Source organism: Astatotilapia calliptera, chromosome 17 (assembly GCF_900246225.1).
Source record: "Astatotilapia calliptera chromosome 17, fAstCal1.2, whole genome shotgun sequence".
Lineage (NCBI taxonomy): Eukaryota > Metazoa > Chordata > Actinopteri > Cichliformes > Cichlidae > Astatotilapia > Astatotilapia calliptera.
In genome coordinates this window covers 35,033,743-35,049,379 of record NC_039318.1, presented here as the reverse complement: position 1 = coordinate 35,049,379, position 15,637 = coordinate 35,033,743, and the positions used below count along the sequence as shown (strand labels likewise).

The window sequence follows — 15,637 nt, the reverse complement described above, 5'->3', positions numbered from 1 at the left end:
AAAGAAGTGTGTGCTAATCCTCAAATGAGCTCATTCATTTATCAAATAAATGAGTTGTGCTTGCAGTGGTATAATCAGTGTAATACATGAGCTCAGAAAGGGCAAAGCTGAGTTAGTTGCTTTGTTACGTGATTAAGGGGATTTAGAAATAAAAGACTAAGAAAAAAACTATAAAATAACCATAAAATACATCAATACTAAGGCAGAATGGATGCTTGTTTTCATGTTGATTATACTAAATTCTGACCCTACCATGCAAATGTCACAGCAATTGAGAAATTGAGACACATCAAACCAGGCAACAATTCCTCAGTTCTTACCTGACACAAGTAGCATTCTTCTCCTCGTCTCCTCATGAGCTTCAAGGTTTAGTATGTTGTGTGAGGTGCTCTTCTGCGTGCTGTGGTTGTAATGAATGCTTTTGAGTTACTGTTGGAAGCACTCTGACCTCTGACATCAACGAGTATTTTCTTCGAGAAAACTGACGCTCACTTGATATTTTCTTTTTATCGGACCCTTCTCTGTAAACCCTAGACGTAGTGCTGGGCGATATGGAAAAAATATTTATCACGATATGAATTATTTTATATCACGATGACGATATATATCACGATATACCACCTGACCCGTGGTCATCTGGAAAGTACGCAGTCTGTAAACAGCGAGCGCAGAGGGTGCAGTCTTTGTTAATGACATGGATGGTTACGCTCATGTAGGGCTGCGTATCTCTGCTCGTCCATAGGTCAGTCGTCAAGGCATAATGCACGACACTGCAAACATCCGTCTCTACTTTGGCCCGGCATGCGTCATATAAGCGAGGCAACTCGACTTATAAGGACTTTGATGAGGTCACGAAAGCTGTCCTTCTCAACTACATAAACAGGGGCCATGCCTTTACAAATGTAACACGAGACGGCTCCTGTGATTTGTTTATGGCGCTGGGACGTTTTCTTATAAGGGCCTTGTGTGAAAGACTGCTGTATCTTTGGCTAGCTATAGTTTTTCTTTTCCCAACTTGCTCCTGTCGTTCCACAACTTGGTTTAGCTCGGATTTTCTGGATTCTTGAGCATTCTTTTTCGTGGACCTTCTGTAGGTGATAGGAGAGATTTGTTGTGTTGCCATCGGGTGCAGGAATAGTTTTATAGTATAGCTTGCAAATGGGCGTCTTCTGCTCCGTGTTGGTGCTGTTGAACCCAAAATGTAACCAAATCACAGATGTACCCCCTCTTTTCGGTAAAAGTGCTTCCTCTTGGGCTGCCTGTGTAGCTGTCTCTGCCTGTTGCATGTCCGGGCATGAAACTGCAACCTGTCGCACGTCCATCGTTTTGAGTTACCGTAAAGCATGTCGCAAATCCGGGTGCACGTAAAGCAGCACCATGTCGCAAAACCACAAGACGGAGTTTCTTTGCGAAAAATATCATTTTTTCATACTTTATTTTCTCTTGCATAAAGTTAAGAGTATGTATAGTGAGAAGACAACACTAATATATTTGCCACAGGCTTCTTTCTCTTATATTTAAAATAACCAAACTACTGATGGATAAGCGACTGTTTTTACAACGACGGTAAACACTGCTCCGCCGTCCGCTTGTTTATTTTCCACATAAACCTTTCACAATAAAGCGGAAGACCCTGTTGAGATTTTTCAAAATAAACTGAAACGATGACAAACAGAAAGACCAGTCAAAACAAATTGAGGACCTTATTTCTAAACGAGGGGCTACCTCTGTAGCATGGGCATGCTTTGGTTATGAAAAGTCTGACACGGATCACCTATGCAAGAGTCACGTAAAAGAGTATGGAGAGAGTTTACTAATGAGAAGCAAAAAAGAGCTGTCAGGTGCTCCAAATAAAGCTTAGATTCAAACGTTAGAACAGGCTTTTCCCCGCAGCACGCCGTGTAATAAATACTCACAAAGAAAACGGTAGCCGTTACAAGTTATGCCTAAAAATGTATAGTTTCATGCATCGGTCAAAACACTCGACTCCAGGTACACGACGCCAGCTGAAAACACTTCAAACAAGTCGAGTTGCCCGAGATTCACAGAATTTACAGAAAATGTTACATTTTTTAATATATATTGTTGTCAGGACGATAAATGTCTTCTATCGGGATATGAGATTTTGGTCATATTGCACAGCCCTAATTTAAAGTCACTTAAATCACCCTGTTTCTCCATTGTCATGCTGAGTTTGAACTTAGGTTGATCAGATATTTGCATTAATGGGCACTTAAACAGTGTCCATTTAGTTTTTTACTTGCAGTTCATCCAATTTATTTGCTTTAAAATCTTTGGAAATAAATGTACTTGGATTTTATTTACTGTCGACAACACAAACAGGCCTGAGGAGAATTTATATTGCTGCACTATTTGACATTTCCTCCAAAATTAATCAATGTTGGATTGATTTATAGATTACAGTGCATGTTGCATGTTTTCATTATAACTAAATAGGAGTGAGTTATTCATGTGAAGCCCAGTAAAACACAGAACAACTGCTTGTTTCAGTTAAAAACATAACGTTTTTTCATTGCTGTCTTCTAAAATCAGACAATTTCTAAGGTTTTTAAGCAACAGCACCTACCAGCTAGATCAAAACAGTAATGCTTATTTAGTTATTTACTTTATTGTAAAAGGCACTATGACCAATACACTTGTTGTGTCATTTGACAGTACAGTCTCATTTTTATCATTCTCAATTTTATGTGCTGACTGATGCAGTTAAAAGCAGCCCAATTAAAATCCATTAAACTGACACTTTAGTTTTCAATCAGCAAGAATACTTTCAGTGATCTAAGAAGAATTCAAAGTACACAATTCATTAGCAAAAATAATTTTTCTGACATGTGAGATCTAGTAATGTTGGTTAGCCTAATTAGTGCAGCTCAGCTGACAAACTAGATTTAGGCTGGTGTCTAGGCATGATTCGACAAAGATGCCGCCAAATAGCAGATTTTGTGTTGCTGAAAATATCCCGTGTTGAATGGTGGCATTTGTGGAGACATAAAAATATCTGACTCAGGTTTTTATATCTTTTTGTAATAGACAGACGTGCTGATCAGAGACACAGAGTTTGTGTTCACCTGCAACAGACCACAGAATATTTTCTTGTTATGTTAATCATTGTAACTGGAGGTTTTTGTACCTTGGATTATGGGTGGACTTGTTCCCGCCCTGTAAACATCTCAGCTGGATTGTTGTGGTCGTGTAGAAATGGTCACTGAGGCCGGTGTAGTCACACCATGGACAGACAACAAAACAAGCAATTAGACATATAAATGATTTGTGTGTCTGTGGATTATGGGAGGAAACTCAAACAGAAATCTGACCTGAAACCTTTAATTTGACATACTCGAGTTCAAATAACCGCGTCAGAGTGACAACAAATCATTATGTGTGCTGCATTTGCAGTAAATGCTCTGACATAAGTGAGGCTACAATTTTCAAATGAGCGACAGAGTGAGCTGAGAAGCAAACAAGCAGGAAGGACCGCCGGGATACCAAGAGGTTGGATTTTTTTGCTTTTAGAGCAAATGCAAGAGTGAGACAGAGAGAAACATGTCATAGATTGTGTTGATAGGTTCACATGAAAGAAAGACAGAGAGGAAGTAAGTACAGAAACAGAGAGAGAAGTGAGCTGAAAGAAACAAAACTGTGACAGCAACACTGGTACTGGAAAGCAGCTCGAAGCCTTGATACTCTTAAGCCGTCGATGGTTTCAGGGCTTTGTCTTAGAACCTTTAAAAGTCTGCCACAAGCCCTGGGATTGAAAGGATGATGGGAAACATTATCCATATCTTTCATGCCCTTTGTGCAGCCGGGGCATGTCACATGGATTAGAGTGATTGGGAAGAAGATTTCTATTCATGCAGAGCTCTGTTCAGGCTGATTTCACCAAAGTGACAAGTTAGTGATCCTGTTAGTGTTCTGCTCTCTGATCTCTTCTTCTCTCCTCTCCGGGTGTGACTATCCTCAGCATCCTCGATCTTATTATTGAGAAATCAGAAGTAATCATAAGCTGTCATGCTGTTTTTATATCATCTCAGCTTTTTTCTTTGTTGGAGGGGGGGAAGCATAAATTCTTCATGGTTGTATTAATGCCCATCTTGGCTGAAACACAAGTTTGGAGGGCTGCACACTACAATGAGTCATCACTGAGAAGATTAGCTCAAACTTGGTGTTTTTGAAGCAAGGAGTGAAGCACCATGAAGACTGAATTCCCATTAAAAGTTTGAACTTCTATTATTAGTTGTATAAACTAGCGGTTGTGTTGTTATTGTGAATTTATTCTCTAAATGTTGATGTAACCATCAAAAGGTTTTTAGGTATTTGACGTGGAGGATAATAATACGTGCATGTTTTTTTGGGAAGACTTAGTACAGTTTCACTAGCCACACCCAGGCCTGATTACTGCCAGAGCTAGCAAATTAAGAAATCACTTAAATAAAGTGTTGCGACTCCCAGAGAACCATGGAGACAGCCATTATCCTCAAAGGAAGAAAATCTGGAAGAGTCGTGAAGCTTTCGAGGATCGGCCAGCCTAGAGTACCAAAATTACTCCAAGAGTGCAGGTACAACAACTTATCCAGGAAGTCACAGAAGAACCCAGAACAATATTTAAAGATTTGCAGGCCTCAGTTGTCTCAGTTAAGGTCAGAGTTCATGATTCAACAATAAGCAAGAGACTTGACCATGGGAGTAAAAACCACTGTGGACCAAAGAGAACATAAAGGCTCGCCTCACATCTGACAAGAAAAAATGTTGATCCTGAAGACTTTTTGAAAAATGTGGAGTCAGTTTGTGGATCGATGAGAATAAGTTGAACTTTTTGGAAGGTTTGTATCTTGTTAAATCTGACATGAAACTAACACAGCATTTCATACAAAGTACATCAAAGCATCGGTCAAACATGGTGGTGGTAGTGTGATGATCTGGGGCTGCTTGGCTGCTTCAGGACGACTTGCAGAAAATCCTGAAGGAGTGTGGCCGATCATCAGTTCATGCTCTGAAGCTCATGCGCACTTGGGTTATGCAGCGGGGACAATGATCCAAAGCAGACCAGCAGATCCTCTCAATGTCTCAAAAAGCAAAACGAAGACTTGATCCGATTGAGATGCTTTGGTATAACCATAAACAGGCCATTCATGCTCAGGAACCCTCCAGTGTGGCTGAATTAAAACAATTCTGCAAAGAAGAGTGGTTCAAAATTTCTCCAAAGCTAAGCAAAAGACTCATTGCCAGTTACTGCAAACGGCTGATTGCAGTTCTTGTTATTAGGTTTAGGGAGCAGTTACTTTTCCTCACAGTGCAAAGTAGCTTTGGATATTGTTTTCCCTTAACAAATAAAATCATCATTCAAAAGCTGCATTTTGTAATTACTCGGGTTATCTTTGTCTGTACTGTATATGTTAACTGTGAATATAAGCAGCATGGTGTCTAATGTGGTTACACAGCACTTTGGATGTTATATTTTTTGTACTCCTGCACCTCATCAGGACGCTTCGCAGGTTTACTGTAAACACAATGTGAAGCCGGGAACATAAATAGTCAGTGTGTTAGCGTGGATTCATTTTCCAAGGCAACTGTGTTTCTAATTATTTTCCATATTGTGTCTCCACAGAAACCTGCTGGATAGGGACACCTTCTCCAAATCAGACCCAAGTAAGACGACATCTCTCTATCGCTCACTAAGACCACGTTTTAGTTAGTTTTATATTTTTCACTGCGTCAGTGAAATATAAAGAGGAAACAAAGGGGATTCCTTGATGATTTCCATGATGTGTCTGTAAACTTTTCATTTGATTTGCATAAAGAAAGGAAACAAAAAGAACAGTGTTAGGAATACATGAGAAAAAACTTGGGAAAAATAAGGGCTATGGGAGCGCTGTAAGGAAATGAAATAAGCAATTAATTTGGAGATGAACGAAGCGCATTTCTTTTGCTGTGACTCAATCTGTGTTTGAGTATTTTCTCACTAAATATGTTGTCTTGGCTTGAGGCACGGCTGACTAATACACAAAGCCTGAGAGCTTGAAAGCTTCTCCCTATAGATTCACAGAATGGGCGGCAATTCTCACGCTCCTCTTCCCACAGCTAAAATAAATGTAATAACACTGTCAGGGCTACTGCATAAAGTTGAAGGAGGGCTTCAGCGCTGGCTTGACAAATGTGTCTGCAGACAGTTTAAGCAGGGACTGCATAAAAAAGTACTTGAATATCTTGTTTCTTTTTAAGAAGGCACAGCATATTTACTTCAAGCAGCCATACTTCAGTGACACCTTGCCTGCTGTCCAATATGAAAACTAAGCTCACGCCAAGAAAATATTGATATTCCATTGTTTAGTTATTCTTAATGCTACAAAGAGGACTATCTAGGGATACACCAATCCAAATTTTTACAGTTCTGCAGTACCGACCTGATGCCAGTGTTACACGCATAAGCTGGAAGTTTGACGCTGAAATGTTGCTTTTCTAGTTTTCAAAATAAAATGCAGCAGGAAAATATTTGTTTAAATTACTAGAGATGAAAAAATTCAAAAATTAAAAGACATTTATTCACATTATTTGTTTGCATGAGTCACATGAGGAGTGTGCATGTATGGGTGCGTGTGCATTGGGAGTGAGGGTAGGGTGAGATCGATTTCTCCCTAAAATGAAACAGCGATTGTTGTCATATCATAAAAATAAGATATTGCGATGACTATTGTAATGAACCACTAATACACACACACGTAGTCAGCAAGCAAAACAGAGCATGTCAGCACATTCCCACGTGCATGGATGAAAAATGACTCAAGGTGATGGGGATGGCAGTGATGAGTACAGTGATGAAGATGACAGTGATTAGGAGCAGGAAGCATGGGCATTAACCATAAATTTAGTACTGCTTTTATGCTGAGTAGCTCCTGTGATTATGCTGAGCTCACTGACTTTAGCCCCCTGATATGAAGCAGCCTGACAGGAGGAAGGAGCAAGGAGGTGAAGGAGAGCGGGAAAACAGGATGTCAAAGTTCCTGAAAACTGAACGATACCTTGGATATGTCACTCGGTGGTTAAAAAAAAAATACCTAAAAAATCGAAAGAGCAGTGATCTATACAGGCAAACGAAGTTTAAATCTCTCTGTTCCCTCCAAAAGTATCCCCAGTGTTTGTCTGTCAGACGCAAAATCAACATTTTATGTGTCTGCGTGGGTGTTTGGATGTGTACATATCCTCATCAAAGAACATCAAAGGCCTTGAGGAATGAAGTATACGATGAGCGAGCTGCGTAATTTGCTTTTTAGAGAACTCTCTTGTTTTGAGAAATTGCATAATCACCCGAAATGATGTCTTTCACAATCTGAAGCCGGCGAATATAATGCACATATTCGTGACTCGTGAATGACACTATTAGACGCTTTGATGTTTTTCTTTGTTTAATATATATTTCTAATTCAAGCATTTATGGCTTATCAGTCATATTCTAATGGATCCATGAAATACCATGACATTTGATTTGTTTTTTGATTTTATTTGCTTGCTGTCTTATGAAGTAAGGCTCTCCTATTCATCCGTTAGTCAGCCAACCTGTCAGATAGTTAAAAGCTGGTTGTAAATACCAATATAATAATATTTATTTAGACTGCTTGCCCGTTTCTTATATATTATACATGATTATAAAGTAGACACTGACTAAAATGGCTGGGCAGTTGCTAAGTGAGTGTTAGTAAGGAGTTAATGATTAAAACTACTGTTTATGTGCCTCTTTTTACAGTATGTGTACTCTACACACAAGCCATGGGCAACAGGGAGTGGAGAGAGGTGAGTGTGTGCAAACCGGGTTTGAAACATTTCCTTCCATTTTATTAAACTTCTGTCCACTTCACTGCTGTCTTTCCATGTACACACTATGGAGAAAACAGAGTTCTTTTTGCATAGTTGCTAGAAATTGGCTGAAATTGGTCAAGTCATGTCAGAAACAGTGAGAAAGATTATTCATTAGTCTTTCCAGGAATGGATGCCCCAACAATTTCACCACAAGGCCAGTCATGTAATGCTCTGACATCTCAGACTCCACAGCGCTCGGTTAAATTTCATAACAATAAAAGTTACTTTTATCTGTTCCTTTATCACAAGGGGTCACCTTAGCAGGTAGCTCTGTCTGTACACCGGGTGCCCTTCCTAGCACAACCCCTAAAGGAGAATTGCTACTCTGGTTTTAATTAAAGCAGCAACCTTTTGCTTATCAAGCAAATGTGCAAACCACTGCTTGCTTTGCAGCCACACGGCATGGGCTCCTTGCAGTCAGCAAGCCAACCATGAACTCTGTACACCAAAGTATTCCACAGTCAGATGTGCAACCATCTGACAGCTAAAGCAACAGGACAGTGATTCCAAGCAACAACGGTAAATCCAGAACAGAATTGCTGAAATAGATAAGAATCAGGGTGTTGCACTGAAAGCCTTGCATTAGCAGATACCCACAAACCTCAGTGATCTTAGGCGATGTTTTAAAGAAGAGTGGACCAAAGTTCCTCCATAACGATAAGAGACTGATAAAGTCAGAAAATTGTTATCTAAAGTTATCGCTGCTAAACGTGTTTCTACAAGCTATCACATAACACGGTGTTTTTCACGCACAGCTTCTACATTTCAGTTTTGTTTTTGTTAAATAAATAACGATACTCTATAATCTGCCACGCGTTGTTGTTCATCTGAGGATGTTAAACTAAACCAAATCATTTTTTGTCATATCCTGAGTCATAAAACCTTGGCATTGAAAAAGGGTTTGCTTTCTTTTTCACAAATATCAGCCTGTTGGTAACACTTTAATTAAGTCAAAGGGTCACGATGAATCATCTGCACAAAATTTCATTTCCAGTAGCAGGTGAGATTTTTCAATTTGGACTCAAGTGGTGGCTGGGCCTACGTACGTTACCTATGCCAAAAAAACTAAAACACACCTCAATATAAAAAGACTAGCTCTATTAAAACCATTCTTATATACACAGTGTTTAAGGTTTGGTTACTTTCAGCTGTGGTTTACAAGTTAGAAAGGTGACATTTAACACTTGTTTGGTGTACGCACCCTAGCCTCTACTACTATATTAGTGCAGTATATATTTCGGCAAGACCAACAGACAAAAGAAGTAAAATAATGTCCTGTAAGTATTTTTAAATACTAAGTAGCTACGGGATATTGTCGAGGAAAGTAGAAAATATTAAAGTGTTGTATACACTCTAAATACAGCTCACAGTACTTTATAAAATGTTTATGACATGGATGCAATACCAAAGTGTTGCATAATACACAAAGTGCAACAATACAACTGTTTTCAATCCGGCGTTTGTGGGATTTGAGGCTTGTTATGTTAGTGATTCAGTGAGGGAAGAGATTCAATGTGCAAATGTAGTTTCCTTGATTAGGCCTAGGCTAATGACGCTGTGAGATTTAATTGCCTGCTTTTGTACAGTTCAGGTATCTGGAAATGACGCGAAGATTTACAGTGTAAACTGAAAGGCTTGTGATGTAGTAGTGCTCGAGAGTTAGTAGAAATAACCAACAGCCACCACTTTATTAAGAGAACGCATGCACGTTTCATTACGATCGAGCCGCCATCAACAATACGTTTTACAGTAAATATTCATGAATGCAAATCAGGGGGCAATTCTTTCAGCACCAATCATTCGCAGTTATTCATAGATCCGAGTAGCCCGTCATCTCCATGCATTATTAACCGGCTGAGTTAAATGCCAAATCGGAACCCAACTGACCCCATTTGACTTGATACTTCAGCTGCGGTGCATTCATTACACTAAAGCTGTACATAATCTTCTGTAACAAGCCTCTCGCCTAATGTGTCTCCTGAGGAAAAACCTGCAGGTGGATACAATATTTACACGAGTCACTGCAGCGTCATAAAGTGCTGGTAAAAGCTGTGATTTGGGAAAGGTTAGAGCTTTTAAGCGTGGCGAGTTGCAGAAATGTATACTCACATATTATAGATTGTAAACTTGTAGACTGTAAAAAGTTGAATGATTTCCAAACTGTTTGTCTCCTAATCTTTGTTTTTCTTTTTTTTGTCTAGTTTGGCAGAACAGAGGTGATTGACAACACGCTAAACCCAGACTTTGTTCGGAAATTCATTCTGGACTACTTCTTTGAGGAGCGACAGAACCTCCGGTTTGACCTGTAAGTAACATGTACAAGTGCGTGTGTGTGTTTCTGCGTCACTGTGACATGACTAGTTCCTAAACTTGCATTTAAGACTCTGGATATAGATGATGTTATAGTTCACTGAATATCGGTTTGGCTTTCATGAAAGCTTTGAGAGGTATTGAAATGAAAAATTCTAAGTGGTAAATGTGGCTGTTTTTACCATAGTCACAAAGATGATTGTTATTTCCATCTCTATGGTTCTGAGGCTTCTCCATGCTTAAGCAAAGAAAGTAGGAGGTCGGAGCAGCAGCAACACCTCCTGTGAAAGGTGGGTGGGTGTTGCACCAGAAGCCTCCTTGTGATTGCTTTGGTTCCTAGCAGATTACCACGGTTGCCCATAGTTTGCAGTCTTTATATACTGTATCTAATGCATGGATTTAGACTGTCTTGTCTCATATATTACTAGTACACAGCTCTGATTCTCTTCTGCTGGTGATGTCCTGATGACTGAGTCATGTGCTATGAGCACAGCTGTCTCATACTTCTTTCCATGGAGGCAAAAGGATTCTATCTGTAGGGTCTTAGATTAGGTGAGGGGATTCTCCATCTCATGTGGCTCTCAGGTCACATTTGTTACTGAATTATGGGGCTTTCAGTGGCTTTATTATTTATATTCTAATCTATAAAGCAGGGAGCCATGGCGACAGCACCACCGGGATCTCAAAGTTCTCCCGTGAAGAGGAGCTAGTGTGTCTGCGTCGATGTTAGTCGATTCATGATAGATAGCAAAACGAGGGAAAGAACAAGGTAGACACACACAAAGACGTCAAATGTGACTTTGTAACCCAAACAAATGTGGTCTCTATTTCATATCTGCTCTTGACTAAGACTGCACGTTAAGCCAGGAGTAATGTGTTGAGCTCATATGTACAGGAGGTGTGTCGCAGGGTCTTGTGGTGGAGAGACAAAACCCAAATTGATGCGTGCAATTTGTGTGTGCATTGCCACATGCGTGACCATGGTGACAATGTGCGTGTCTGGGTGCATGTGTTTGTGAGTTTGTGTGAAGTTTAGCAGGTAGCCATAACAACCAGGGTTTCTGGGGGATGGTGGGTGTGATATAGGAATAGACAGATTTAACCTTTCATATCTAGTCCGGCTGCTCCACTTGTGTTCCACACCATGTTACAGCCCGGTGTACATTTTCACATGTACACAAACAAGTTACTTTCTGTGTTTTACCGACTTTGTGGGGCTCAGTTATTGAACTGTTATTTGCTTATGAGTGTTGTAGTATTTCAGATGAAATGAAGATGAGCTGAATGATGGGAGAGACTCCGATGTTTACCGCTTATGTCACTGCAACCGAAGCTTCTTAAGCAAATGATCTTTAAGCTAAATTTATGCCCTATTGGCTCTATGTGGACGTTTTTAGTGGCTTCCCCGCCTGTCTTCTGTTGCTCTCTTACATTAGAGGTGTGCAGGTTTTGGATTAGCACTTATCATTGTATTTGCAATATCAGGTGAGCAAGTTTAAATCTATTGGAAGAATGACATCTCATAGAAAGATGGGGACATGTAAGGACATCTGTGTGTTTGCGTGTTGCGTCTATGTCTGCTCATTGGTTATGTGATTATAAATGAATGAATGCATAACTCTGTGTCTCTTGAGTGGTTTTCTGAATGGAACTGGACATCTGAGGGAAAAAACAAACAGGCTTTTTGTGGGTCTGTGAGTAGGTTATGTGCCATTTTCAGTAACATTCAGCGTGTGCATCCGTGTGTGAGACTCCTATGTGTGGCGCTTTTGGTGAATGTGTCTATCATAGACTGCATATAAAAGATAGCCACCGTGATGGCTCCCATTGAGTGAAAGTCATGCCTTGAAGTCTCGAGGGTCTTCACTGTCGCCGCCTTGATGTGATTTGGTTTTGGTCTGAGGGACACTGCAGTCTTACACCAAGAAACAATCTTTGGGAACAAAGAAATTTGAGTAATGTGAAATCTTTTCCCAAAAAGCCTTTTATATAATGAGACGTTCCAACTACAGAAGTTGACCTCAGCTGGCCATTAGAAATAGTACAGGTTTAAACCTCAAAAGCTACAGTGTCTACAGTATCCGGATGTGTGCGTGCAGCCTTGCTGCTTCTCTCATCAACGACTGTATGTCGCTGGTCCTGCTGGCCTGCAAAGGGTAACGCTGTCTGAGATGATACCAGATTGAAGAATGTTTACTCCCTCAGGCTTATGGCAGTGAGATCTCTATGAAAACAAAACAGTTACGGAGCAGAGGTTATGAAATACTACAGTATGTCCTCTCACTATGAATTATGATAGTGCATTGTGTTCCACAGGGCTCACTGTGAAGTATAGTGCACTGATATATGTCTTTAATTTTACACTTCCCTAAGCTGAGGCATATACCGATATCATTCTAAACAGCTAAAAAGATAAAAAGATAAAGCACGTCACATGTCCCACTGAGTTGAAATGGGACATTTTAAATATTGGTTATGCTTGGATTTGGATTAAAGGAGAATCCTGCCACACACAGAATATACTGTACATCACCTTTAACATCCATGTGAGGTAACAAAATTGCCTAGCATTTCTCCCCCACTGTATTACCCAGCAGAGGCCAATCCATATTTAGTGGTGGGTGAAATGACCTGAGCTGTGAAATGACCTCAGATTGCTGAGTGAATGGGTCGCCTGATTGCCTCCCATTCTTCAGAGCTGGAGGGGCTATTTCTGGAGAAGTTTGTCTCGCTGCAAATATTGTGTGTTTAAGAGGTTGCCAGGTGAAACTGAGGATTCAGACGTGTGTGACAGTAATGAAAATAGATGAAAACAAACGAGGACAGACTTCTTCACCTAGCAAGTCAGTAGTTCATCGTTTCTGTTTCAGTCGTTCACACGTATGGCCTCGCAGATATACTTGTGACTGCCAATTAGTCCATTTAGTGTCATTTTAATAGAGGATGACTGTGATCCTGCAATGTTGGGAAGTGAATTCCCAGAGCCTCCGCTGAGATTCTGCGTGACAAGATGCTTAACCCCATTACTGATTTACCCTCTCTGTAATCCCTTTTGTGTTCCCAGCCGAGCTCCTGTCACCCTCCATCACTCTCTAATGCATTCACAGTGTGTTTTTGTTTTTTTCTGCAGGTATGATGTCGATTCGAAGAGTGCCAACCTGTCGAAACACGTGAGTGCTTGTGTATTGTTTTGTGTTTTTGTGAACGTAAATGCTGACCATATCATTACCTGTCATTAGACTCTTTCCAACCACATAAGAGTACTCCGGTCATTAGTCTGCTGACTTGTGGTGTGTTCAGGACACACTTGAATAAATAATAAATAAAGGCAAATGTGTGTCAGTGCAAATCGAATGTATTTAGAATTCATGAAATTGTCAGCTAGAGTTGTATGATTCAATTTCAACTTCGTTTGGTCTGAATATATCTTTATGCCGAACAAATGTAGCCCTTTTGTTAGGTACAGCTTGCTCGGACATGGAGCTTTAATTCTTAGTGGCATAAATTAAACAATTCCTCACAGATTTTATTCCATATTGACATAACAGCATCACACTGTTGCTGCAGATCCATAATGCAAATCTCCCATTTCACCACATCCCCAAGGTGCTCTATTGGATTGAGATCTGATGACTGTAGAGGCCATTTGAGTACAATGTACTTATTGTAATGTTCAATAAACCAGTTTGAGGTAATCTGAGCTTTGTGATATGGTGTATTATCCTGCTGGTAGCAGCCATCAGAAAATTGGTACGCTGTGGTCATAAGTGTTGCTGGATGGCCAAGGTCAGCAACGGTACTCAGGCTATGGAGTTGAAATGGTGCTCGGTAAATACTAAGGGGTTCACAGGGTGCCAGAAAAATATCCCCCACACCATTATATCACAAGCACAGGATGAACTGTTTATACAGGGCAGGATGGAGCCATGCTTTCATGTTGTTTATGCCAGATTTTGAGCCTGCCATGTAAAACTCACAACAGATAACAAGACTCATCAGACCAGGCAATGTTTCTGAAACACTCACATCTGGAACCAACTACTGTGCAACTTTTAAAGTCACTTAAATCATCTGTATTCCCCCTTCATATGTTTACTTTGACCAAGTCTACACATCTAAATGCATTGAATTTCTGCTGATTACATCTTTACCTTAAGTAGCAGTTGAACAGGTGTGCCCAGGAAAGTGACAGTTGAATGCATAACAAAAAAACACAAAAACATCAAAGGTTTTAAGAGATGGCTGTCTACATGGACCAAAGTCTATAAATAAGAATATAAGGTGACAAGAGAATTGGCATTAAAAATCTTGATATTCGCGTATTCAGATGTGTTTGTGTGCACATTTTTTTTTCTGTCGGAGGGTTCTTCCTGTTAAAAGGGAGTTTTTCCTTCCCACTGTCACCAAAGTGTTTGCTCATAGGGGGTCATATGATTGTTGGGTTTTTCTCTGTATGTATTATTGTAGGGTCTACCTTAAAATATAAAGCGCCTTGAGGTGACTTATTGTGATTTAGTCCTATATAAATAAAATTGAATTGAATTGAATTGATGCAGCATGCTGATTTGCAGAATCTGTATATTCTTTCATGTCTGCTCTTTTTAGTCTCTTTTTAAAATATGTCCACCGCGGTTTGTTGTTAACTGTCTTTTCTCTACATGAGTGATATTATCAGTCTGCGCTTTAACAAGTGATTTAGGAAACAGCTGTTTACATGCATCACTTTGATCCATTTAGTGAGATTCACTGTGTGTGTATATATCTCAGTGGCTTGGGTTTCAGTGTAATCTTGCTTGCACACACCTGTACTTATAACATCAGCTTTATGGTGATATCTTAGACACGTTTGAGCATGGTGGTTGCTCTAGTAACAGGACAATGACGTGAGCCTGACTATCCAAGTCGCAGAAAGTCACAGCAGCAGTGAAAATGATGGACGGCAATAAAAAGAGTAGCTGAGGATGACAGAGTGGATATCGTTTTTACACAGCTGTCTTTTCTCCTTTTTCACTCAGTGTCCATAACACACGTTGCTGTGTTTGTCACACTTGCATGTTTCAGAACAGATTCGATGAAGCACATTTGGGTTATGCTGCAAGACAATGATCCAAAATAGACCAAGTCCACCTCTGAATGACTCAAAGGAGTAAATGAACTGGTTCTTAAATAGCACTTTTCTACTCTACCTGAGCACTCAAAGTGCTTTATACACCTTAGCTCCTTCATCCATTTTATACAAGCACTTTTTTTCTATGCTTAAGTGCTTTCTAACATTCACGCTCCTATGGTTGCATCGGTGAGTGGCATGGAGTTCAGTATCTTGCCCAAGGATATTTGGCATGCAGATGGAGCAGCCAGGGATTGAACCACCAACCTTCTGATCAGTGGGTGACCTGTTCTAACCCTTGAGTTCCCCGCTCAAACTCTCCAACTCGACTGAACGGAAGAGTAGACCACA

At 40.1% G+C, this 15,637-nt stretch overlaps 1 protein-coding gene across 2 annotated transcripts in view; it reads left to right on the top strand.

Moving 5' to 3' along the window:
* LOC113009780 (copine-8) overlaps positions 1-15,637 on the top strand; it is a 106,697-nt gene that overhangs the window by 25,464 nt on the left and 65,596 nt on the right. For both annotated transcript variants that reach the window (XM_026148311.1, XM_026148312.1), the window contains exons 2-5: positions 5,624-5,664; positions 7,757-7,803; positions 10,071-10,174; positions 13,310-13,349. In XM_026148311.1, the coding sequence (XP_026004096.1) occupies positions 5,624-5,664; positions 7,757-7,803; positions 10,071-10,174; positions 13,310-13,349 (232 nt within the window). The remainder of the gene's footprint in view (positions 1-5,623; positions 5,665-7,756; positions 7,804-10,070; positions 10,175-13,309; positions 13,350-15,637) is intronic.